Source organism: Pisolithus orientalis, assembly GCF_024613125.1.
Source record: "Pisolithus orientalis strain OTSU chromosome Unknown F5J12scaffold_37, whole genome shotgun sequence".
NCBI lineage: Eukaryota > Fungi > Basidiomycota > Agaricomycetes > Boletales > Pisolithaceae > Pisolithus > Pisolithus orientalis.
Window position 1 is genome coordinate 360,185 of NW_026260818.1, and position 24,853 is coordinate 385,037.

The 24,853-nt window shown below is 47.4% G+C and overlaps 5 protein-coding genes across 5 annotated transcripts; 2 read left to right on the forward strand and 3 right to left on the reverse strand.

Annotated features, from left to right (window-relative positions):
• Positions 1 to 514: 514 nt before the first annotated feature.
• F5J12DRAFT_785465 (uncharacterized protein) lies at positions 515 to 1,684 on the forward strand (the record flags this gene model as incomplete). Its single annotated transcript, XM_051743246.1, has 2 exons — positions 515 to 911; positions 1,002 to 1,684. 2 exons carry the CDS (start codon positions 515 to 517, stop codon positions 1,682 to 1,684), a joined length of 1,080 nt encoding a protein of 359 aa, XP_051596631.1.
• Positions 1,685 to 3,132: 1,448 nt separating this feature from the next.
• On the reverse strand, positions 3,133 to 4,624 carry F5J12DRAFT_929199 (uncharacterized protein; the record flags this gene model as incomplete). Its single annotated transcript, XM_051749483.1, has 8 exons — positions 3,133 to 3,295; positions 3,354 to 3,443; positions 3,471 to 3,595; positions 3,645 to 3,710; positions 3,830 to 3,958; positions 4,005 to 4,060; positions 4,138 to 4,314; positions 4,357 to 4,624. The coding sequence occupies 8 exons, from the start codon at positions 4,622 to 4,624 to the stop codon at positions 3,133 to 3,135; spliced, it is 1,074 nt and encodes a 357-aa protein (XP_051596632.1).
• Positions 4,625 to 5,295: 671 nt separating this feature from the next.
• F5J12DRAFT_907093 (uncharacterized protein) lies at positions 5,296 to 9,026 on the reverse strand (the record flags this gene model as incomplete). The annotated part of the gene is made up of 12 exons (XM_051748873.1): positions 5,296 to 5,949; positions 5,992 to 6,177; positions 6,228 to 6,592; positions 6,644 to 6,878; positions 6,902 to 6,905; positions 7,059 to 7,307; positions 7,359 to 7,561; positions 7,583 to 8,061; positions 8,153 to 8,390; positions 8,440 to 8,519; positions 8,573 to 8,653; positions 8,753 to 9,026. 12 exons carry the CDS (start codon positions 9,024 to 9,026, stop codon positions 5,296 to 5,298), a joined length of 3,048 nt encoding a protein of 1,015 aa, XP_051596633.1.
• A 2,462-nt stretch (positions 9,027 to 11,488) lies between these two features.
• F5J12DRAFT_359025 (uncharacterized protein) lies at positions 11,489 to 12,128 on the forward strand. The gene has a single exon (XM_051739043.1). The coding sequence runs from the start codon at positions 11,672 to 11,674 to the stop codon at positions 12,077 to 12,079; it is 408 nt and encodes a 135-aa protein (XP_051596634.1). The 5' UTR covers positions 11,489 to 11,671; the 3' UTR covers positions 12,080 to 12,128.
• A 9,369-nt stretch (positions 12,129 to 21,497) lies between these two features.
• F5J12DRAFT_785469 (uncharacterized protein) lies at positions 21,498 to 24,098 on the reverse strand (the record flags this gene model as incomplete). The annotated part of the gene is made up of 9 exons (XM_051743247.1): positions 21,498 to 21,559; positions 21,677 to 21,766; positions 21,878 to 21,900; positions 22,074 to 22,148; positions 22,309 to 22,628; positions 22,680 to 22,994; positions 23,046 to 23,417; positions 23,470 to 23,664; positions 23,757 to 24,098. 9 exons carry the CDS (start codon positions 24,096 to 24,098, stop codon positions 21,498 to 21,500), a joined length of 1,794 nt encoding a protein of 597 aa, XP_051596635.1.
• Positions 24,099 to 24,853: the final 755 nt, after the last annotated feature.

Sequence of the window (24,853 nt, forward strand, 5' to 3'; positions counted from 1 at the left end):
GACACAAGTCCAAGGTGTGTCTGCTTGTGTAAGCTTGCACTCCGCAGGACACCTTCTCAGCGAGCAAAAGCAACAAAGGGTTTCGTTCCACTGTACCCTGCATCCTTCACTACCCTTGTGCCTGGTACATACTGTTAGAGATATATTCTCCCCTGTGTTCTGCTCACTTTGGTGCGATGTTTGGGTGCTTACATAATCACCTTAGAGCGCACATTTTACAGTAGTTTATTCACTGTTCCCTCAGTAGCTTGTTGCACTACTGAGGGTAAGCTCACTTTCACTACCAGTATTATACTTACTGATGTCCTGTAGATACCTACAGGTTGGTCTAATACATAAGTAGCTTGTTGCACTACTGAGGATACCTACAGCATCCTTCAAAAGGTTATGAGCCCCACCTAGCACGGAAAATTTTATTGTAGGCCCACTCAGTGTGCAAAGTCCGAAAACAACTACTTGACTCTGCTACAAAGTTTCCAGAACACTCTATACCCTCAAGGCTATTGGATAAAGCATGGACGACCTACCAGAGCTCGCAGACGATGGACATAACTGGACAGCTTATGGCAGTTGGGTCCTAAATGCCATTGCAGATGAAGGCTTGATGGGGTTCCTACTCGGGTCTGAAACACGACCTATACATCCAGCACAGCTGAAAGGTCAAGGTGAGGGCTGGACACCTCAGACCAATGAGGAACGAGACGAGGTCGCAGCATGGCAAACCTCAGATGAGTTCTGGCACAAGCAGAGCTCGAAGGTCAATCTTCTATTGATCTTCGGAATTTCGGACTACATATTCTCATTCATACTCCATCTAAAAGCACCCCTCGAGAAGTTCACCTACCTTGAGAAGCGCTATGGCTCAGTTACGAGACCAGAAAGCTGGAAAACAACTGAGGAGGACGCGCAAAGTGATGACTTGCAAAATTGCCACTCACCCATACTACACGAGGCTGAAGCAACCTCTCAGTGAACCAGTGGCAGCCTTCTCGGCCAGTCAGCTACTCATGACAACAAAAAGGACAGCGCAGAGCTGTCACTAGAGACTGTAGAAGTCACGCCTAGTCAGTGCAGACAAGTCGAAGCGTCAAGCATCGACATACCTACAGCAGAGGTCGAACATGCCCTAAATGGGCACTCGGAGCTGGAGCTGGAGGGAGTGCCATGCGAAGCAGGCAGTGGCTCAATGGATGAACTTGGAGATGCAAACCCTAAGATGTCAAGTGGCTGTACAGATGAGACTAGCGCTACAGGCACGCGCAGTCAACTCGTCGTTGCCAACGTGACAAGGGATTTACATCTACTCAAATCCGGCAGCGAGACTTTCGATCTCGCAATCAATTCTACTAATCTCGAGAACACTCGTGCCATCAAAACTACTTCACAGATGCCTGTCAATCATGATCAGCACATCCGAACGTGCAGCAGTCTGATCGCCGACATACCTGACCCTCCATGCATCCATGTCACAGCTCCAAACCCATTCATTGGACAATCTGACCAAGTCTTTGGTACTTCGAACACAGAAAGGAAGTTAGCGCGAGCACAAACAGTCAGCAATGGAGAAATTACCATACCGCATCCTCACGAAGCCCAAACGACCCTTTCGGATCAGGCAGCGCTCACTAACAAGCCAAAATGCCTCAAAGATCTGCAAGAGGCTGAGCGACCCCACCCCGAATGAGATCACGTGCCTGCAGTGCGACAAGAGACCTGCAAAGGTCAGTGCACATGGAATGTCTCAATTGATGAGACCGGGGGTCTAGGTGAGCACGGCAGGGGTACCTCCCACTGGGAGGATAGTCAAGATGGTGGGAGAGCGTTGACGAAGCTGAAGATAAGAGCGATCAGCGTTCGAACGGCCGAGATACGAGATAGCTCACCAAATGTAGTTTTTCGGCCACAGGAAGCCGATGACGAGTGTTACAGTAGCGGGAAGGACGGCACAACAAGCAGCAATGCCGTCTGCTCGAACGGAGCAACAAAGAAGCTGCTGGCTGACATCTGAAGTCAGAACGTTCGAAAACGAGAGGTAGAACGGCCGAACCACTTACCTGCACCACCCGAACCCCCTCCGGACCTAATCGCACATATCCGTATACCATACAGGGCTCGACGTCGATGCGGCAGGATCAAAGTAGATCTACGAAGCGTCAGCGAAGCTCGCACGAATGGAAATGCACACCATACAACTGTGTCGCAAATTTATTTGGTCCATTGTCACGTGCCCCCATTGTAAGCAGCATGTAATGGACCACTTGCCATTATAATGGTCAGGTTTGGCTAGATTATAGCAAATATGTGATATTTTATCTAAGATATAGTGCAAATGTGTAAAATATTATGTACAAATACCCATTTTTGGCAATCTTTCAATGACACATGGGTGGCATTGGCATGGCTTATAACGGAAGTGTGAACAGCCACCCTTAACATGTATTATAAGGTTCTTATCACGTGCCCAAGAAATTTGCGACACACCTCACACTACGGACACCAGCATGCAAAACTGTTGGCTCCTGGTTAACCGTAGGCAGATGCAATTAGTGTATTCTATAATTGAGAATGCAGTTAAAAAGGGAATTCTGTCTGGTGGTTACAATGGACTCTGCTCACCAAATTTTGGTTGTTGCTGGTTGTTGTTGCTGGTTGAAGTAGAATACAAGGTTTGCTCTGTGATGTTGGATGGGTGAGCTTGGCAAATAATATGTTTCAATGTAGCTGAGCTGTAGGTTGAAGAATAGTTGGCCCACAGATTATTATGCCACTGCCTCAGGTTGTAATGCATGAATTCGTTGTCTATTCACTCATTTGGCTGCTGCTACAGATCACATATGAATGCATTATGGTACCAGGACCATGTGTCACACAACAAGCTGACAAACAGTGACAACTCTCAACTGGACATCATGCCAAGCAGAGTACATGCTGGGGAGGAGATCAAGGATGCACTCTCCAACAGCTGTGATCACATATGTGGAGTTGGATGCTCAAATATTGGGTGATGTATAATGAAAGTGGGTGTAATGCTCAATGTAGACAACGTCCTTTAATCATATGGTACTAAAATGTATGGAGTGTTGTGCTATGGACGACAGGAGATTGAATGGGGTACAGTATGGATGTAAACCATCAAACCATTTCTTGAAGGGGATCCTCAGCAGCCCCAAGACCAGCTGAAGTGATGGGCCCAGTGAAAAACCTGTCATCTGTGTGCACATCTTCCATGAATGGGTTGTGAATGACATGGACCTTGTAGCGATCTTCATCCTTGGCAATTGTTTCTGAGATGTAGCTAGAGCATAGGCAGGTGTTAGCATGACTGCTGTGTGTATGATGGCTCATATTCTCACCTGTTCCAGTTTGGTGTGGTCCATGAATCACCCCATTGCTTTCTGCATGCATCAAACCATTTTTCCACTTGCAACCAGAAATCCTCTCCCCTGGGGACACAGCCACCATGCTTTCACTTTTTCCTTTGAGGCTCTTGGGCAGAGTGGTGCCATGAGCCTGAGTCATCTTCCATTGGTGGTGAATCGTCCTCAACATCTTCCTCATGGTCAAGGAGCTCAGGATTTTCATAAGCAAAACGGCACTAACACACAAAATTAATACAAAAATTGTAATTGGTATGTACCACTTACAAGTATAGCAAGTCGAGCGGTGCATGCTGGTGTGAGGCCTGAAGTGGGGCCACCAATTTTGTACCGCTGCACACTTTCAAACACAAAATCAGAGAGTGTGCATGTTCCATCTCCAATGACACTATCTCACAGCTATGACAAATGAATCAATCAGGATGGAGTTGGAAACAGAAAATGAGACATACCAGCTCTTGGAATGAATTACGAATGCTTGAGCATTGCCACTTGATATATGCCATTAGGATTTTCTCTTGTGCTGGGTTACCATAGATATTTGTGAACTGTAATTCTTTTTGGGATTGCTGGACCTTTGACTGGTGGAATTAGAGTGACTTAGAATCAGTATATATGGTTGTGAACCTCAACGTCAAAGTGGATTGTCATAAATGTGATCCAGCTAGCCTCAAAAATTATGTCTCCAGCAACAATACAGACATTAGCCTACAAGAAAGAAACAGATGAATGGCTGAATTTGTGTGCTAAATAAACTAACCTTCTGTTCGTGTGATAGTGTAAATGTGTTTTCGAGTCAAATTTGCAGGTCTGCGAGAAGTTGTTGTGTGTTGCAGTGCACATTGGTCATTGCCTGGTTTTCCTTGATTAAGCTGAAAATGGCTGCAAGTAAGTATGAATGTGTAGCAATATCTGCTTTCTGGAGGCCATGCCCCATCTGCCAATGTATTAGTATTATGATTCTGTCACAAAGAGTTACCTGCCTTTGCAAAGCCATGGAGGTTATGCCGTAGGTCCTGCTCGGAATCACCAAAACTAAACTGATTGGCGAGGGCATCAATAAAGCGAGCTGGGACGACATCTTCATCCAGAAGGGTGGGATCAGTATTGGGATTGTTTTGAGCAGGGGGGAAGTGTGGGGTGGTGGGCAGGGTATGGGTGAATGGGGTGGCAGATGGAGTAGGAAATGAATGACTACTAGACTGAGTAGATGGAGAGTTCCTGATATTAGAAAAATTGAAAGACATTGAGGGTCTTGGGTACAGTAGTAGAAATGAGTGGAGTGAGTCAATGGACTGGGGGAACCATGGAGGGCAGCTGAGTGAGTTTTTATGCACATTGGAACCGAGATAGGTGTCCACATGTTCATCCACATGTTTCCAACATGGACTGGTAGGATCATCAAAAGGCTGTACACAGGCATAACAAGACATGATGGTTTGCACACCACATCCAAGAATGAGGCCCCTGCACTGGTTTTGCAAAGGTGTATCACAGTGCAACTCACAGTGATATGCTGACTAAGGAACACATGACCAGTAATATGAACAACACATCTATTAGACTTGGAGCATAATGGTAGCATCTACTATTTAATCAGCCTAATAGAATGCCCTGATGAGCTTGCCCAAGGTTGGGGGATATTGTTTGGGTATTGTGTAGATTTTTTATTGTCTATCTCACAAGCACAACCCTCCATAATTGCATGATCTGTGCTGAGTGGAGTTAGGGATTCACAAACTAGGGGCAGAATGTGCTTGGCATCATGCATTTTTGCAGTGTTTAGCACAAAATCATTTGGGTTTCCCTTGTGAACAATACTGGGGGAGGTATTGGATGTTCCCTGGTGAGCTGCAGCACAATTGTGGATATCACAACAATGCTGAAGGTTGACTGAGCACAGTAACTGCTACTTGAACTAAGTATCATGAATGGATAAATGTAGTAAACTTACCTCAATGGGGAGAAGTATATTGGTATCATCATACTGCACCAATGGCATCTGATAAGGTCTGGTGGACCCCTGTATTTTTCCTGACTGAAGAAAAATGGCATCTGGGGAAGATGTCATCTCTGCAGTTGACCCTTGCCTTTGAATAATCTCCTTCACCTGTGCAACCAGAGGTTGCTGACCATTCTGTTGGTGAATGAGAACCCATTGGCCTGGAATGCATCTGTCCCCATTCATCAAGATCATAGACCTGCATGTATGAAAATTATTGTCATGGAGTATTTCCTGGGAAAGGGAAGAGAGAGCTGTGGGGAATTGTTGGCCAGTCCTGGTTTCATGGTATGGATGCCAGGGCAGGTTGTCCTTTACACAAGATCCTGGCTTTGACAGAGAGGAGCTATCCATACCCAGATAATCTGTGATAATATTGGGTTTACTAACAAGTGTCAGCAGGGCTGTGCCTGCAGGCCACCAAACTCCAGCATCTCCAGCATTCAGGGCATCCAGAGGTGGCTTCTCAATCAGCTTCTTTATTTGAACTCCAAGGTTGGGGTGATTTGCATGGATGTGTAATGGAGCACCACTGAGAATGTGATGAATGCGGTTTCCATGAGCAAATGCCTTTGCAATGTCATGTGATGGAGATTGTCAGTTTGAGTGAACACTTTTGGCATGGATGACTGCATTGAATGACTCAAATCCTTCAGTGGCAAACAAGGCAGCAGGACCAAAAGGATGGATATGCTCTGGAAGGTGGAGCAATATATGAAATTTGGGTTTGTTGAACCAGTGAGGTGTCCAGCATGCAGTGCGAGCAAGAAATTCTTGAATTGCAATTTCAAGTTGTGTCTGGCACATGAAATAAGTCTTAAACAAAAGGGGAAGTTCTATTCACTTACCAAGTGAGCATCAACATCTTCAATTTCTGGTTTCCAAATGAGGGGGATCATTTTTGATAATGCTACCCAGGCCTCATAGCATTCTTGTGGAACAAGTCCATGGAGAACAAATGGTGCAGCCTGTGCTATTGCATGAAAGTCATGGCCCACCAATGATCCAGCATACTGGACAAGGGTGTGACCAGACAGGGGTGGTATCCCTAGCCCTGTTGTATCAAATGAAGACAGGTGAGCTTCAAGAAGTTCATGCTTTATTTTGTTCTTGCCAACCCTGATGTTCACCACATCTCTCCAGAAATACTTGACAAATCCTAAAAGAACAGTGTGCAGCACCTCCACAGGAGTGTCTGCATGAGGATTAAGTCCTATGGGGTTGTGAGGATTTTTTTCTTTGTGTCACATGTCAAGCCATTCACCTTTGATGCGCCACACTGGGCTATACACATTCTCAGGAAGTCCCTTGATGAACACATCCAGTGCCTCCTGCTTTGAACTGCTTCCCTGCTGCCTCTTACATGATGCTGCCATCCCATTGATAAAGTATTCAAGATATGTGTCTTTCAATCCAGTTGATGTCATCTTCTCCTTGATTTTGGTTTGATTCCCTATGGTAGATGCCATTGTAAACATTGATTTGAGCTCAATTATTGACTGCTCTCACTGGCAAGGTTCACCAATCTTGGTTAAAATTTTAAGTAGTTGCCTAGACAGTCATATGTGCCCATACCTTCAGAAATTCGCTTAATTCAAGAAACCATACCACTCATTGTCTCTTTCCCTTTTCCCTTCTTTCTACCACTAACTGACTCCCCCCCTGCACTCCTGACTGACCTCTGACCATCACTCTGTCCTCCATCACTCTGCTCCAGTGTTTCATCATTAGCATTTGTGTCCAAGTCTTGAGTGTCATGGCCTTTGACATTGCAAACACAACAGAAGTATTTTCCCCTCAACCCTACATGACAGGCAAGCTCACTTTGCATTGGATTGTCCCCCAACAGGGCTAAGACAGAGGGAATCATTAACACTTGCTCCTTGTGTACACAATCCCATGCCCATACACCTGTCTCTTGAGCAGCCCTAGAAAATATGTATAAATCAGAGTGAATACCAAAAATAACATAAACTTACTCAAGCTGATTTACAAAACCATCCAACATTTCAAGGGGTGGTGCAACATTAGATGTGCATAGGAAGTGAACATTGTATTCCTGATGCACTGCAGCATGTGGCAAGCCAGCTGGTGTGAACAGGAATGAATGGTGCTTGTTCCAACGTTTTGATACATTCCCTGAAGTATCATCACAGTAAAGCCAGATTGGAAAACCATAGACCTAAGCTCCATTTGCAAGCACACACCAATGATTTCCCTGATGTGGGTTTGTGAGTGTCCATGGTTCCAACAACAGTCCAGCCTGACAACTATTTTCAATTCCTAGTTGTTTTGAGTAGGACAAATGTAGTAGTAAAAGAAACATACCTAAGATATTGTGTGCAGGAGGGAGAACAGATGTTGATTGACTGATATTCCAATTCTTGAATGATACCAGTAAGTTTCTTTCTGAGATTTCAATCTCTGTGTGCCCCTCAACTATCCAACCACTTCCTGTGTCATTAACAACAGCATGAAGAGACCATGCCTTGGCAAAAAAAAGCCCTCCACATTTAAACCACCTTATAGGCATGCAAACCTGCCCATTTGACAAAAGGGCTGGCTCAAATATGAAAAAATCTTGACCATGAAGGCAAATCATAGGAGTCAGCTGTGTTGGATCCATTTCTTTTAACCACCTTCTGGCCTGGTATGCCTCATTCAACTGTCCCCCTGAATTTTCTGGGTAGAAGTGAAGTTGTGGTCAAATATGTGGGTTAGCCATCTCCTATATTATCATAATCAGTATTTGTCATTTATGGCAATGAACCACCAACCTGCCTGATAATGTCTGAAAATGAATTCATATAATATTGGTGCCCAAAAGCACCAGTGAAAGGCAAAGTTTCAATACCACAGATTTTTTGAAGGCCATCTTCAAGAGTCTTCATTGTTCTAACAGATGGTACATCTTGAATGCCATTGATGTGTAGTAGCCACATCAAGAGATCAAGTTGATGCTGTGAGAAGACAGAGCAAGGGATGTGCATCAAGATATCTATTGTACAAGACTGGAGTATTATTAGTGAATGTCAGTCCTCTCTGTTAATAGCTGCATACCAATTTGTTTGGCCATGGAAACCACTCATTTCCCTCAGAAGTAGTCATCTGTCCATCAGATTTCATTCCAGTATCCCCTTCTAAAATTCAGGTCAAAAATCACAAATTTGACATTAGCAGTAGTAACCCATACCATTTCCAGTCCCCATAAACACATTCACCTCTGATTCACTATCCAGTGTCTCCCCATCTTGCTCCCCTGGTCCCTCTTCATCTGATAATTTATCCTCATCAAGTAAGCTAGAAAGAGCTGCTGCAATTTGGGCATGGCTCTTCTCAAGAAGAGACCCCTGAAACTGAACCCCCCCCTCACCAAAGTCTGCACCAATGTATTCCCCAAAGCCATCCTCCACATTAGGGACAGATATCTCCTCAAGAATAAGGCCAATACCATGCATGGATTGATCATGGGTACTGGGGAACTTTTCACCATCACCTGGTACACAGCCCCCTGCATCAAAAGCTCCCTGGTGCTTAGAACAATGATACTGAACAGAGCTTAAATGTGTCTGTGTTTTTTCATGCCTCCTTGCATGGTCTCTTGAGTGGACTTTGTTGTCCCAGGCATGCCAAGCATGTCCATCCATTTTTTCCAACTTGCCTCCACCCTTTGAAAAGAATTCAGCACAAAAATACAGGGGACACTGTGATGACCTACATTCTGCTGTCTCAGCACTAGGAAATGAGTGTTCAACCATCAATAATACTTCCCCTGGAACACTCAAGATCAAGTGACTGCTGATGACCCTAAGAGTCAGATCTACAGTAGATAAGCTTGCTTACTGTCCCACAATGAATGTCAATGGTTACTGTGGGGTAGGCAGTATGGCTGTGACTGAATGTATTAGGCACAAGTAATTGACAATCAGCAGTAATTGTATACACACTTAAGTGTAGGTAGGTGCCAATAATATTGTGATCAGGAGGGGCCTGTCAAGTTGTTGTGGGCCCAGAGATGTAGTAATCATGATAAGTGATGCTTACCCAATCTACGGTACACAGATCCTGGTGCCAAAGCTCAACAGGTGTACGCACCGATGTTTGTCAGCTGTCTTGCGGGATATACTGTGGATGATGTCTGGATGACCGCTGGATGAATGTCAGATAATGCAGGTTCAATCTCCAAGTTGAAAAGTAGATTAGATGTACATACGCACCACTGATACACACAAGGGTGTTTGGCAGCCTCCTCGCTGGATGCAGCCTGGGTGATGTGCAGATGATTGCTGGACGAAATCCAGACAGTGCAGGTTTGATCTCCGAGTTGAACAGTGGATGGGATGTACACACTATCTGTGTGAGATGGCGCAACGTACATAGGTCACTATCAGTATTAGGATACTCCATCTGGGAGGCCATACCTGGGTTGTCCAGGATTCAAACCCAGGGTGAACTTGGTTTTCTTCATCAGACATCTATCAGCTTGTGCTATCAAGTTACGCCTATCATGCTAAATACAAGTCCTAGTATTACGCTCGTGCCAGTCATGGCAATCCAGTAGCTACGAGAGCATTTGATTCACATTTATCTGACTTTGAAATCACAGTTAAAAGGGGTGGGTTCAACCTGTGGCCATCCAACTTGCATTGCTGTGGACTCGAAGCTCAACACACAAATTACACTCGTTTTATTGGAGTATTTGGTACACATTCTTTTGAGTTCTGTTTTCTGCTATTCTACTTGTTCACACAGTGGAGCTTATGGGGGTGTGTTGGAGATATATTCTCCCCTGTGTTCTGCTCACTTTGGTGCGATGTTTGGGTGCTTACATAATCACCTTAGAGCGCACATTTTACAGTAGTTTATTCACTGTTCCCTCAGTAGCTTGTTGCACAACTGAGGGTAAGCTCACTTTCACTACCAGTATTATACTTACTGATGTCCTGTAGATACCTACAGGTTGGTCTAATACATAAGTAGCTTGTTGCACTACTGAGGATACCTACAGCATCCTTCAAAACATACACTAAGAACAGGAGTCGCATGGGACGAAGTGTATGAGGGGGACGCACTTGCAAGAGAAGGACACAGCTTGCATCCGAACCCCTATCTCATTTCAAACTCAGACACGAGAGCTGTAGGAACACATGTGTGTTGCTGGCGGGACGGGTTTGGGTTGAATACAAGCCAGAAAGGCGTCCCCATCCGTCTCAGCTATGTACTAGCAGAAGGCCGCATTGCGTCTTTCCATGCACTCTTCCATTTCAATTCCCCTCTCCACAGTTGTACATGGTCTTTAGGCGGTTTGTTTTCCAGGGTTTTTATGTCATTGAAACGTCGATAATCTGGCCTGATAATCAGTACTGTGAGTAATCAGTGCCATCAGTGAATACGTGAAGTATTGAATCCACACGACGTGTGTCGCCAAGCGGTCACCCGTTGTGTTGCCTTTTTGGGCTGTTAACATGCCATAACTTACAGCTTCGTTTTTACACCAGGCAACCAGCTGGCAACTTGGGATATAAGAGCAGTTCATGGCTTCCCCTACACCCTCATTACCTTCTCTTTGTACTGGACTTGACATCCATTCCGCAAGATAGAGGAGATCCTGGATTCAAGTATTTAAATTTCCTCAAGAGTTATCAACAACCGAAAACCTGTCACAGTTTGTCCCGACCACCGGAACCCCAAGGAAACCGGCACTCAAACGTCTCCTCCTTCACCTTGGATCCGCACGTGCAAATCATGCCTAGTGGTATGGGGAGGTCAGTGGGAAAAGCACCACACGTCATACTGGTTTCTGAGGGATATCGTTTCCTGCAGACCGTTTGACCCATCTACAGTGGTCTTCACCAAACCTACTCCGTGAGTGGGTTTTAGGGTTTTGAAAACAAAGGATAGGTGTCTGATAGATGCAGGAACCCCACCATCGCATACTTGCAGCACTTCAACAAATCGGATCACGCAAAACTCGAACAATCGTCTCTGTCATACGTGCCTCACCACTCGCCCTTAATCTCGACGTGATGAAATCTTTGATCCAGTGACAATCCCCTCGATCAGCCAATGAGTCCTACACCATTGCTTTTCGAGTAAGTGGTGTGAACATCTGTTCACGACAAGAATCCACCAAGATATCGCTCTAGGGAGGATGGCCTGCACAGTGTTGCCGAGTCAAAGTTTCGCTATACTGTCTTCGCTAACTGTCCCCTGCACATCATAAAGTTGCCGGATATGAAGCTCTTGGAAAGAAGTGCAGTAGTGAAGCATCTCGTCTTGACGAGACTCGAGAATGTGGTGCAGCAAATCAGCACAATGGAGCAACAAAAACATTCAAACCCAACTAATCTGGCCACGATGGATCAATATACATGGTGGGAGGTGTGCAACTCTGCCATCGGGTGAATGGGTAGAGGAGATCACAAAATTTGCCATCCTGTCACATACATGGGAAGCGGACGAAGTATTGACAAATCCAGTAGTTGCAGAACTGGATGAATCGATCCGTTCAATGTTCACATGGTATCGCAATGCACATGTTTGCATTGTTTATGTGGGCCAAGCACAGTCACTGCTCGACCTCGCTACCAATCACTGGTTCACGCAAGAGCGGACCTTGCAGGAGCTCCTTGCGCCGTCACGATTAAAGTTCTATAACAGGACTGGTATCTGCTTACTGACTTCCAGAACGACAAGATAAGTGACCCGGATGTCAGAAAACTCAGTGGTGGAACCTACTCTCTCCAGTCCCACTTGCTTCGTAAAGCCATCTCGACCGCAACTGGTATTGACATCCATCATTTTCTTAACTTCAAACCTGGATTTACGAGCCCACCTTTACCACAACGCATGAGGTGGGTTGCCCGAAGAATCACCATGAGAGCGGAGGACAAGTCACATTGCATGATGGGCATATTTGGAGTGAGCATGGTGGCGGCATATGGGGAGGGGTCCGGAACGTGCATTCTTCAGGCTCTTCCAGGCAATTCTGGAAGTAGGATATGCCTGCAGCTGGTTTTTGTGGAGGGGAAAGGCTGTTTCATCCCATATTCATCCTTTGCGTATGATCCCCTCTGGTTCTGAATGCTATTTATCTAGTGATTTCCAGATGGACCATCAGGATGCAGCAGGGCTTGGACCTCTCGATGAGCCTCTCAGCTTAACCAACGTAGGTTTTCTGATGAGGCTGGTGGTCATTCCTGCATGCGTCGGTTACTCAGCTAGCTACCCCGAGTATTAGCGTCCCAGCAATATCCACATTTTGTGTCCTCTATCCGATGACATTGTTAGGGTGACAGGTATCCCTATTAACTGGGAGGGGGAGGCTGGCACTGGATTGGCAGCGACAAATATATATGCGCTCGGTATCATGAACTTCTACTCGGAGATGGACGATATTTGCACACCCAAGCACCTGTATTCCGTCCTGCTGCGAAGCACAGTTGGCAGTGGGCTGGCGGCGTTCGGTCAGAAGCAGCGAAAAGTTCTCACGAAGTGGGAAAGGCAGGAAATGAACAAAGTGCTTGTATTTCGTTGTAACGACAAGTTTTGCTGGATGGCTCTCAAGGATTGGTCTGTCACGATATCGAAGTCGAAGGAGTGGGGGAAACATAACGATGGAGTAGGAGACCACCTAATGCCAAACACGCAACGCTGTATTTGTGATATAGAGAAGGTACCAGTGGGGTGCTCATTAACATTATTGTTATGCCCGAGCGCGGTGACTTCTTCAAATGGAATAGGCACGAAGCGCACGAGGTGGGAGTCTATGGGCCGAACTTGTCATAACCCCTATGGCTGAGTTATTGCGAAGATCTGACAGAGGTCTTGTCTGCTGGCGAGTCCCTAAGGTTGTTCGCGCGGAGAGAAGACAAGGATCGAAGCAAAGTAATTAGCTCAGTTGCAAGCTATCGAAAAACTGAGGATACATGGTAAAGTACGTGGGTTTAAATACCCCTAAGTACGAGTACCCTACCAGTCGCGACAGACGCGTCGCGACACGTATCTGCAGTAGTCAACGAACTAATCTTTGAAATAAATAAGAGTCATCTGGTGTCAGTGATGGGGGTAGTAAAGGAAACGAAGGCTATACTGGCTGTGCAATCAACTGCGCAGCAAGGAGCCAGACACCGGAGCTTTATAGTATCATACAGGCAATATAAGTGAGTCAGAGAAAGCGGACGGACCCAAGAACAAAGCATCTACACAACCGGATCAGAAGAGCGGTGAACGTCACGGACGGATCACAAGTGATGAGTCTCGACAGGTATTGGAAATACCTGGACAGCAGGTGATCCGAGTTCTCCCTTAATCATCCGAACTCCTAAGACCACGACGAGTACCAACGACGCAACAAGGCACGTGACACACGTGACCACTAGGAGCCGAAAAAGGTAAGGGGCTTGAAGAAAGCGTAACATTACCCCCCCTCTAAGGTCCTCAGACCCTTGAGGACGACCCGGAAGTCGTGTTAGGAGGACGGGTGGATAGGGGTCTGCGAGTAGTATAGACGCGGGAACGCATTCTATTGGCGATGGAGATGACGGCTCCTCGAGGGCCGGAGTAAAGCAGGAGCCACGTCCGTTGCGGCACGACCAATGTCCCAGGTAACGACACTGGAAGCAGGTGTGCTGGTACAGCGGGTGGTCGGGGGGTACCGGGGACTGCCCTCCGAGATAGTATCGAAGTTGATCCGCAGGGACAGGGACGAAGGGAGCTGCAGGGAGAGGGTTGGCAGCGTGGATGGCATTGAAGTAGTTTTTGTGGATGCCAGCCCAAGACGCGTCCTGTAACAACACCTCCCAAGCGGAGTTGTGAGTCCCGGTTCCCAGACGAGCACTGACCTCTTCAAACAACTCTCTGGAATCAATGAACCCTAGTTCCATCGCGCGCCACATTACCTCCTTCTCCTGATCCGTCTTTCCTTCCTTTACCTCGGCCTTAACGGGTTGCGCTTCTTTCGGGATTATACGATCAAGAAGTCGGGAAGCAGGTGGGGCTAGGAATTCCCCGATTTGTTGTTGTCGTAAGTGGTGATAGGCCCCTCCGGTGATTGCCTCGGTAAGATCCGATGATGCCTTTTCAAGCATATCGATCATTATTACCTCCGAGAGCGGGGCTGTTCCTGCTAATTTCCGAGTTCTGATCTTCGACACCAGCCCGTTGATTACGTCTGATGCTCTGTAGATTTTAGACAGCATCCCAAAATACATAACTTGTTCTGGTGTGCACCTGTTAATGTCATCCCCGTCGTTGAAGACGTCAAGTGCCTGAACAACGTCCAGGTATTCAGACGCTGGGATTGGTAATCCTTGCTGGTCCATCCGGGCAGTGGCAGCTGCGGCAAGGATGTCGAGGGCCGCGCGATGACTTCGGTCTGAGTATGTAGTGAAGGCGGTGCGTAGGTGGGAAGATTCGGCAGCATGGGAGCTACCGCTGGTGGTTCCTGCGTGATCGGTGTCATTGTCAACCCACTCCTTACCCTTTCCCTGTTGGTTACTGTCCTCCTTTGTGAGGACTCTGGCCTTGGGGGCGGGGACACGTCTGACTGTGAAGTTCTGGAGTGGACGCGGCCTGAGAGGGCGGGTGACAGGGGGCGATACTGGACGACACTGGGAGACCGGGGACGAGAATCCAGACACATAAAAGCCGGTGGGGGACGTTGGAGGTGAGGTTGGGGCATAGATACTGACGGGGGGAATGAGCCCGTCGTTGTCGGCATCATAAAAGGATTCTGTGGCAAGGGGGAGGTCGGCATAGTCGTTCTCAGTATTGATGGAGCGAGGGGAGTCCATTTAGTTTCTGAGGTGTCGAGCGAGCTTGTACTGGTCGAGGACTTCTTCTGCGTGTTCTTTTAAGTTGTCCTCGGGTTCCCACGTGTTTGACGAATGGGGGAACCCTTTCCACTTGACCAGGTACCTTCGTTTACCGCGACGACCATCAGTTTTGTGATTTAGTATTGACTCCACCTCCCATTCGATCTCGTCGTCAACCATTTCCAGTAAGGGGGCTGCGGGCGCAGTCCCATATATTTCGTTTTCAATGAACGGAAAGATCCGCGAGCCATGAAACACCAGATGTACCTTCCAGGTCGGGGGAAGGTCCAATTGGAAGGCTACAGGCGAGACAACCTGAGTCACCTCGAAGGGTCCGAGTCGTCGGGGCGCAACCTTGTCGCACTGGTTTTTGATGCGCAAGTGGTTAGTATCCAGGAGAACCCGGTCTCCGACCTTCGGCGCAACATATACCCCTTTTGAGCGGGCCTTCATTGACTCCTGTGCCTTTTTATGGGCCAGGATGGCGACATCCTGGCTGGCGGCGAGTCTTTCCAGTCTTTCTTCTACCGAGGGGACCGGAGTGAGCCTAACCTCTGAGTAGGGTGATGGGTTGTATCCGAGGAGTAAGGAGAATGGCGTCATTTGGTGTACCGAATGGATTCTGGAATTGTGAGCGAACTCGGCCGAAGGTAACTTACTGCTCCACGAGTTGGGGAACTCGGAACAATAGAGTCGCAAGTAACCTTCAACCTCTTGGTTGACATGCTCGCTCTCTCCATTCGTCTGTGGGTGGTAACCGGTAGACAGCTTTGGTTTTACTCCTATAGCCTTGTAGAGTTCCTTGGTAAACAAGGAAGCAAACTGTGGTCCGTGATCGGAGATCACCGATTCCAGTAACCCAAACCGGGCGTAAATGAAGCGGTGGAACAGTTTTGCCAATCCTACGGAGTCAATTGTCTTGTGACAAGGAACAAACAGGGCAGCCTTGGACAGCCCCTGATCAATGACCGTAAGGATAGTGTCGAATTTGTCATCTCCCGAGACGGGGAGGTCCATAATGAAATCCATCGAGATCTGTTGAAACGGGAGAACCGTTCCTGGGGTCTCGTGTGGCGTTACCGGGGGTTTTGGAGGGTGTGTAACAACCTTGCTTCCTTGACAAGCCGGACATCCGGCGACATAGGCTTTGATGTCCTTTCCCATGCCATCCCACCACACCTCCTTTCTCATCTTCGCAGACATGGCCTTTTGTCCTGGGTGGCCGGAGGACTCGTGGTCATGATATGTCCTCATACAATGTTGGCGGTGTTCGGGGGGGATGTACAACCGGGTAGTTCCGAAGCGTTTTGTTCCGTCAGCATCGGTTGTTACGTTTTCTGTTGCTTCCGGGCCAGACTCCTTTTTGGAAGCGGTTTCTTTAATCTTTTGATACATCTCGGCAGAAATGGCCAATACGCCCCTGGCTCCTTTGGTAGGTTCCTCAGGTGGGCGAGCTACAGGGACCCCTCTCTCCTTTGATGTTTCCTCAGTCGGGCGAGAGTAGGGTTTTGTTTTAGATTTTGACTGCTTCATGCGAGCTGGGAGTCGGCCCATTCGTACTAACTTGTTGTCTTTTTGTTGTTTTATAAGTTTTGTAAGGGAAAAACCCGGCGAAACGAGGCGAATTTGAGGGTTTTCCACCCCCTCGGAAAGCCAAAGGTCCGGGGGAAGGACCGTGGCCACTGGGGCAGGTTCGGCGACCTCGTTTTTGCGGGACAGGGTATCCGCGGGGACCTGTAAGCGTCCAGCTTGCCAAGAGAAACAAATTGGGTAAGACTGGACCGTTGCGGCCCAACGGGCCTGACATGGTGTGAGCTGCTGAGGCTCTCGGTAATATTCAAGATTTTTGTGGTCGGTGAAGACCACGGTGGGTTCGACGGGGGAAAGAAGATAGGGGCGAAACACTTTCAAAGCCCGGATGACGGCCAGCATCTCCAAGTCATAAACTTGGTAACGCTGCTCAGCACCTGCAAGGGATTGAGAGAGGTACGAGCATGGATGCCATTCGTCATCCGTTCCTTTCTGAGCGAGTACAGCTCCAGTTCCGAGCTTGGAAGCATCGGTAAATAGTGCGAAGGGCTTCGAGAAGTCCGGGATTGCAAGGACCGGCGCCGAGCATAACAAAGTTTTTAGTCTTTCGAAGGCATTGTTACACTCTTCGGTCCAAGTATAGGAAACTCCCTTTTTGGTCAAGTCGTGGAGTGGGCGAGCGACGCTTGAAAACGAGGGGATGAACTTTCGGTAGAAGTTGCAGAACCCAAGGAAGCGACGAAGTCCTGTAAGATTGTCAGGGGCTTCCCAGGTTCCGATCGCATCTGTCTTCGTTGGCGAAGTCTCCATGTGACCTTTCCCGATGATCATTCCTAAGAATTCTATTTCCTCGGCCTCAAAAACGCATTTGCTAATTTTGAGGCGAAGACCTTCTTTTTGGCAGATTTTCAGGAACTCCCGTACATGGCTTCGGAGTTCTTCCTTTGTTTTTCCGCGAATAGCGACGTCGTCCATATAGCCAACTTGTTTTCCTCTTTGACTCTCAAAGGTTTGGTCCATATACCTTTGAAAGGAAGGGGGTGAGTTACATTGCCCGAAGAGCATTACCGTCGGTTCGAAAAGTCCTCTCGGGGTGATAAAGGCTCCCTTCCATTCATCTCCTTCCTTGACTTGGAGGTTGGTGAACCCCCAACGAATATCAAACTTAGCGTAGTATTTGGATTCGACCAACTCGTCGAAGAGTGCCTGAGCATTCGGCAATGGGTGTGCATCCTGGATGGTAAAAGAGTTGAGATATCGGTAATCTTGGATTAGTCTCTTTTTCCCATCCTTCTTTGCAATGAAAAACACCAGCGCTGCTTGAGGCGATGTCGATGGTCGAATCTTCTTACACTTCAAGTTTTCTTCTAAGAATTCGTCTAGTACCTTGAGTTCATCCGGTGCCATAGGATATACAGCCGCCTTCTTGGGTTTGAAGTCATCTTTGAGGCATATCTCGTGATCCAACCCAGGTCGGTGGACAGGCAGCGGGATGTCTTCCTTGGAAAAGACTTGAGCGAATTCTTCATACTCCTTCAGAAGTAATACTTCCTCCTTTGTCGAGGATAAGGCAGCCTCGAGTTCTGTGGATAAGGTAGTCTTGTTTACTGAACTTACTGGTGGTTCTCGAACAGAACCATCCTCGTTAAACTTGACCGCATACCCTTCGTAATACGGGACCTGACTGTGGATATAAACATCAGTTTCCCGAGTTGGTACGTACCCATCATCCCAGCAGGAAATTTTGTTGTTCTCCCAATCCATCCTTGGTTTATAAAATCAGAGAAAGGGCATTCCCAAGAGGATGTGTTCTTTTCCAACGAGGGGACCGACATAACATTTGATCCGTATTACGTGGTTCTTGATAATGACTTTGATGGTAACCTTGCGGGTAACCCATTCAACATCTTTTCCCGTAAACGAAGTGGTTTTGAAGCGTTGTTTGACGTGGTAAGTCGGGATTTTCAGTTTTTGCACGATTCACTCCGAGATGAGCGAAACCTCTGCACCCGAGTCGATGCAGACCATTACTCCTGCTCCGTAGTCCGGCAACCATACTCTTCCCAAAGGTGAACCAACTCTCATTTTCGATTCATCATCTATGGTGGTAGTACAGATAGCGGACAACACTGAAACGGGACCCACATGAGGAGTTGCCGTGGTCCCTGTTAAAAATCCTTCCCATCTAAACCGTATGCCTTTAATTCGTCGGCCATTGCCAGACGATCTCCCATGTAAGCAACTTTCTTCCCATCGTCGGAAAGAACAATTCGAACACCGGGAGAGGCCTTGGTCTTCTGGGATTGACAATCACGCTTATAGTGGCCCTTTTTGCCACACTCGAAGCATGTGACGTCATCATTTGATCAGTGTACGTTTCGCCTTCTTTTGTCGACGTCCATCGCATCGGGATCTCGGGAATTTCCACGGAAGTGAATGTACTTCCGCTCGTACCTGGACTCCTTCCCTTCTAGGATATGCTTGGTGGCGATCGCGGTTCTGGCTTCTCCCGCACACTGGATCCACTCGATTACCATGGCTGGTGTGCGTCCTGAATTAAGAACCCAATCGCGATATTCCTTGTTGAGTCCTTTCCCAAAGAAGATCCCTGCTTCACGCGACTCTTCTTTCAGCTGGGCTTTATTCACAAGTCCGGTGAACTCAGCAATATAAGCCTCCAGTTCTCTTTTGCCTTGCGTTATATCGGAGAGACGTAAGATAGCGAGCGCTGTTTGATTGCCGGATTCGAAAGTGGCTTTCAAGCGTTCGACGAACCTCTGGAATGTATCGGAATACCAGATAGTGCCGTCGAGTAGCTTGTTTTCATTTTGGTAATTTTCGGCGAAGGTTACGGCTGCTCCTTTCATCATATATGTTAAGGCGAAAGAGATCTTGAGGGATTCCATGTTATAGACGTGTTTGTTCAGGTTGAGATAACCCTCGACTTGTGTAACCCAGGTTTGAAGCCCGTTGTGGCTTCCATCGTATTCTCCGGGACGCCTGACATTAAACTCCCTTCCTCCATTGGGTGGGCGGACATCATACAAGTCATCGCCATCTTCGGCTCGGGCCTTACCCTTACTGGACCCACCAACGGGATCCTCTGGGGGAATTACATTTCCGAAACTTCTGGCGTACCACGCTCGTAGAGCCGAGTCCGTAGGCATACCAGTTGGGAAGGGATCACTCGACTGTCCCTGACCAGCTATCTTGTGCCAGTCAGCGGCCAAAGAATGCATCCATTCATCCAACTTCTCCTTCAGCTCCTCTTTGGAGTATACCTTCGTCGGCATCTCAGGGGCTGATTCTCCGTGACCGATCGTCATGGACATTACGGGTGATTTGCGTGCTTCCTGTTCTTCTTTGAGGACTGATCCGAAAGAAGTCTCGGACTTCTGATCGTCTTCTTCTTCTGAACTAAGCGTGACTTCCAATTCCCTAAAACGGGATAGATAAGATAACCTAGGATTACTTGCTGTGGCAGACGGCCCAAGTCTTCCTAGCGGGATTGGCGGTAAAGGCGGGTTCCTACCAAGTCCTTGCGGTATACGCAGGGGAACTGGTGGTCTCGACTTCTGAGGGTTTGACACTTTGACAGATAGTGACAACGAAGGCTGAGGGAGGATTTATTTCTCGAAAGAAACCTGTCAGCGTAGGGTTTGCGTGCGCGAGTCGATTTACACATAGGGATCAACGAGCACTGACTCTAGGGAGGCGATCTATTAAAGCCTAATGGCTGCCTGTAGAGCAGTGAATTTGATTGAGGGAGGCGGGGTGCTTCTCAATTTTGTTATCGACTTGTTGGGGTCGAGTTGAGAGGCAGGATACGAGGCGAGTTAGTCTTTACGCGTAGGGAGACCGACGAGCCTGCTTTAGTAGTTTAGAGTTGGTTTGTTGAAGTTCAGTAACCAGGGACGAGTAGACTTTCGCAAAGAGGTCGACGAGTCCCGAAAGCTGCATTGAGTTTTTCGATTTTGTTATGCCCGAGCGTGGTGACTTCTTCAAATGGAATAGGCACGAAGCGCGCGAGGTGGGAGTCTACGGGCCAAACTTGTCATAACCCCTATGGCTGAGTTATTGTGAAGATCCGACAGAGGTCTTGTCTGCTGGCGAGTCCCTAAGGTTGTTCGCGCGGAGAGAAGACGAGGATCGAAGCAAAGTAATTAGCTCAGTTGCAAGCTATCGAAAAACTGAGGATACATGGTAAAGTACGTGGGTTTAAATACCCCTAAGTATGAGTACCCTACCAGTCACGACAGACGCGTCGCGACGCGTATCTGCAGTAGTCAACGAACTAATCTTTGAAATAAATAAGAGTCATCCGGTGTCAGTGATGGGGGTAGTAAAGGAAACGAAGGCTATACCAGCTGCGCAATCAACTGCGCAGCAAGGAGCCAGACACCGGAGCTTTATAGTATCATACAGGCAATATAAGTGAGTCAGAGAAAGCGGACGGACCCAAGAACAAAGCATCTACACAACCGGATCAGAAGAGCGGTGAACGTCACGGACGGATCACAAGTGATGAGTCTCGACAGGTATTGGAAATACCTGGACAGCAGGTGATCCGAGTTCTCCCTTAATCATCCGAACTCCTAAGACCATGACGAGTACCAACGACGCGACAAGGCACGTGACGCACGTGACCGCTAGGAGCCAAAAAAGGTAAGGGGCTTGAAGAAAGCGTAACAATTATTGTTTCTGATTGCTAACGTTCCCCACTACAGCCCAGCTGATAGCTGCGGCCAGCAAGTTAGAAAAGCTCGTTAGCATTCAGTCTTGTGCAGGAGGAGGTTGTTTTGTAAATCGTTTGTTCCCATCTAGTATCAGTCCTGCTATTCAATGCTTCCGAGAATATTTGAGAATATTTATATTATAGTAAGGGTATATGCCAGTTACATCGGATACCCTAGTTTCACTGCAGGTTTCACGATGCGCGCTGCATCACTCACCACCGATAATCCAATTCGACATCTCTGGAGAGAAACATGCAACGTCGCGGCACAGCTCCCCGAATTCTTCACTGCAAGTACTCCATACCACTGGAAAGTGATATAGGTGATCACGGGAAATGCAGATTAGTATGTATATCTGGGACTGGACCAAGAATAACCCATCCTCATCATCCCATAGGTGGTGTAGGCGTCACGCACTATTCCTCTTCTGTCGAGTGGAACTGCATCAGCAAATCACGAGTTTACTTATCCTTACTTGACAGCTACTTAACATTTGCTTATCATACCAACTGCCAAGCAGCCGTCTGCTTGGATAAGTAGATCCTTCTGCTGGATACTTACTTAGCACTGCTTATTTTTTACTTAACGCATGCTTAGCTTATTAGTTTCTTACTTGAAATAATGCTGGTTCTGTTCTGTCAAGCAGATAAGCAGCAACGAAGTGCAATTAATATCTGCTAAGCACATGCTAAGTAGCGGTGAAGTAAATTACGCAGCAGTAAGATCGAGGGATTGAAAAACATAGACGAACTAGCGATAGCAATTGGGAAGATGTATTAGAGATCCTGTTGTGGACTCAGTGGATCGTATAAGCAGTAGGGAATGAAAACCTACAGATAAGTGCATACTCATTGTCAGATCCTGCATCACTCAACAGCTCGGGGTCGAGTTCTTGCCCTATTGCAAGCGAAGCAAGGGCGAGCTCTACAATGGCTTGAAGCTGAGCAATAGATCTTCTTTTGGCAGCCCCCGTAAACTTCCTCATTGGGGCTCCCCAATTCTGGTCTGAAAATGTGCACACAGTCTTGCTATCCTTGCCCAAAGTCATGTTGTATTTGATGGGGGTCCACACAAACCTCGTTGCCACTTTGGCAATACCATCTTTGACATTGATGGGGGACTTGAGCTCGACGTCACCAGATCTAACGAGGTTCAAGCCACGTGAGAGCTAAAAAACTAATCAATACTGTAGCTATGAAAATGACTTGATAAATGTTACCACAGCAGCACAAAGTCCAAGAGCACCAACAACACCATGCTTCGCCAAAGATGAAGTGTCAAGAGCAGGGACTTGAACGTATCCTTTGGTTGTGGTCAAATGGCTGCTCAGCAGCAGCTGTTGCACAAAAACGGAGTGGAAGGCCTTCTCAGGAACAGTTGTGTCGAGGTCTTCATATAAGAATGTGAAATGATCGAGTAATACTTTTTCAGTGTCAGCAGGCGATGGGTCTTGAGGATTGAGGAAGAAAGCTACGAGTTGTGCAACAGCCGTGGAGGCAAAGCCGTGCCTCCAATCACACAAGTGTTGAGACACCTATGGCGAACACGGTCAGCTACAGATGAAGTCAGAATGAAATGGACTTACGACAGAAACCATGGGCGAGCTGGGAAGAATGCTACCTGCCATGTTCTTGAGTATGGGGTATACGACTGGCATGATCTCCTGTAGAGCCCCACAAATATCTTGCTTGGCAATGTTGAATGCATCCTCTTGGTTTCCGGCCCATAGGATTAGCGTCGGAATAACTTCCCTCTTCCACTTCTGATCTTTATGCAGATCTGAGGGGAGATCCGAATTGTTGAAACGCACTTGCGCAGGGATGGTCTGCACTTGACTCAACGAATCGCTTGCTACGATAGATCTCTTGCTAGTAGATGTGGCTGATAAGCTGGACATAGAGTCGCAAGCTTGTATCTTGATCTTCTTTGGCATGCCCTTTGTAACCATGACATGCGACTGAAAGAAAATAAAAGATGAAGGAACACAGAGAAAGGTGGTCAGCACATACCTTGGCCATGGCATTCTTGTGCCCCAAAACACAGATGGCATCATCTAGATTGTCACAGTTATCATCGACGGCGTTGCCCTCAACCTCAGAGGTCGAGACATATTCCAACTCGGCTACTTTCCTCTTGATGTTGGTGAGTCTGGTGGCAGGATCATTGGCCTCATACTCCTCAGCCATTGTGGCAGCGCACTGAGACTACCATTGCATGAGTAAAAACCATTTCAGCATGAAAGATACTCAACGATAACATTTTGAAGAGCGGGGACGTCCAAAGCCAGAGGTCTCACTGGCCCGCTAGCTTCTCCATCTTTGCAATCAGGTAGCAAGTCGAAGTTTTCTGGTAGTTGGGATTCGAACTCGTAGTTGTATTGGGGATCATTTGGCAGTGGAGAGCCGAGATTGAATACACGGAACTCGACATCGGTAGTACTTGTAGCGAGGGTACTCGTGGATGGAGGTGGTGCAGCTGATGTGCGAGGACTGGCACTGGCACTCGAAGATTGCGTAGAGCTTGTGTCGACGATGTTCACCCAATTTTTGACACGCTTAGATAAAGTCAGTTTATCATCAGAGCTGGCAGTCGTTAGGACATTTGCAAAGAAAAGAGTTGCCTCAGTTAGGAGGAACATGTTAAGAAGTAAGACACACATCAAACCAGTACTAGTGCTGATGCTATTGTCACGTGTTGATGGCAGGGATACTTTGTTGCACGTGGAGATTATCGCTTCATGCAGCGATTTTGCTGTTGCTGCTTTTGTCCCTTTCCCCTTCATCACTACAGGTCCAGCATTGTCTTCCACATCAGCTAGGGGGGTAAGTGGCTCATTCATCCCTACAAAAAAAATCAGCCTCATGTTTTCTTGGTTAAGCATGATAGATACTGCCATCACTCTCATTTCTTTGCCTGCCAACAGCATGAGGACAAGGACAAGGACACGGCTTGATGGGCTTAGTGCCAGCGGCGACACCACTTTGGTTGACCTCCATTTCATCCTTGATTTCACTGATCCATTGATAACCTCTCTTCAGCGCTGCAACCTTTTTGGCAAGGGCTTCCTGGGTGCGTTCATTGTTAGCTTCCTTCTCCGTGCTCGTCTGTCTTCTCAGTTGGCTGTCAAGGACGATCCTACCAGGATGCATGTTAGCCACCTGGCACTTCGGGTGACCACTCGCAAGTGTCTCCTGTGGGCACTCCACGGCCGGTTGGTTGTCCATATCTCACAGTGCAAAGGGTCGTTGGCTGTGCGTGAAGGTGGAAGACGAAGAGACAGAAGAAAAAAAGGTATGCCCGCTGCCATCTCTTTTGGCTTAGTTCGATTCTATGTTCAGTTGGCAAATCTTTGCTGTCCCACAGTAACTCCCGTTACTCATCATTTTTCTTTCA

What these genes read in the sequence shown, in the direction of transcription:
- F5J12DRAFT_359025 (XM_051739043.1), top strand. Translation starts at nt 11,672, where the DNA reads ATGTGGTGCAGCAAATCAGCACAATGGAGCAACAAAAACATTCAAACC.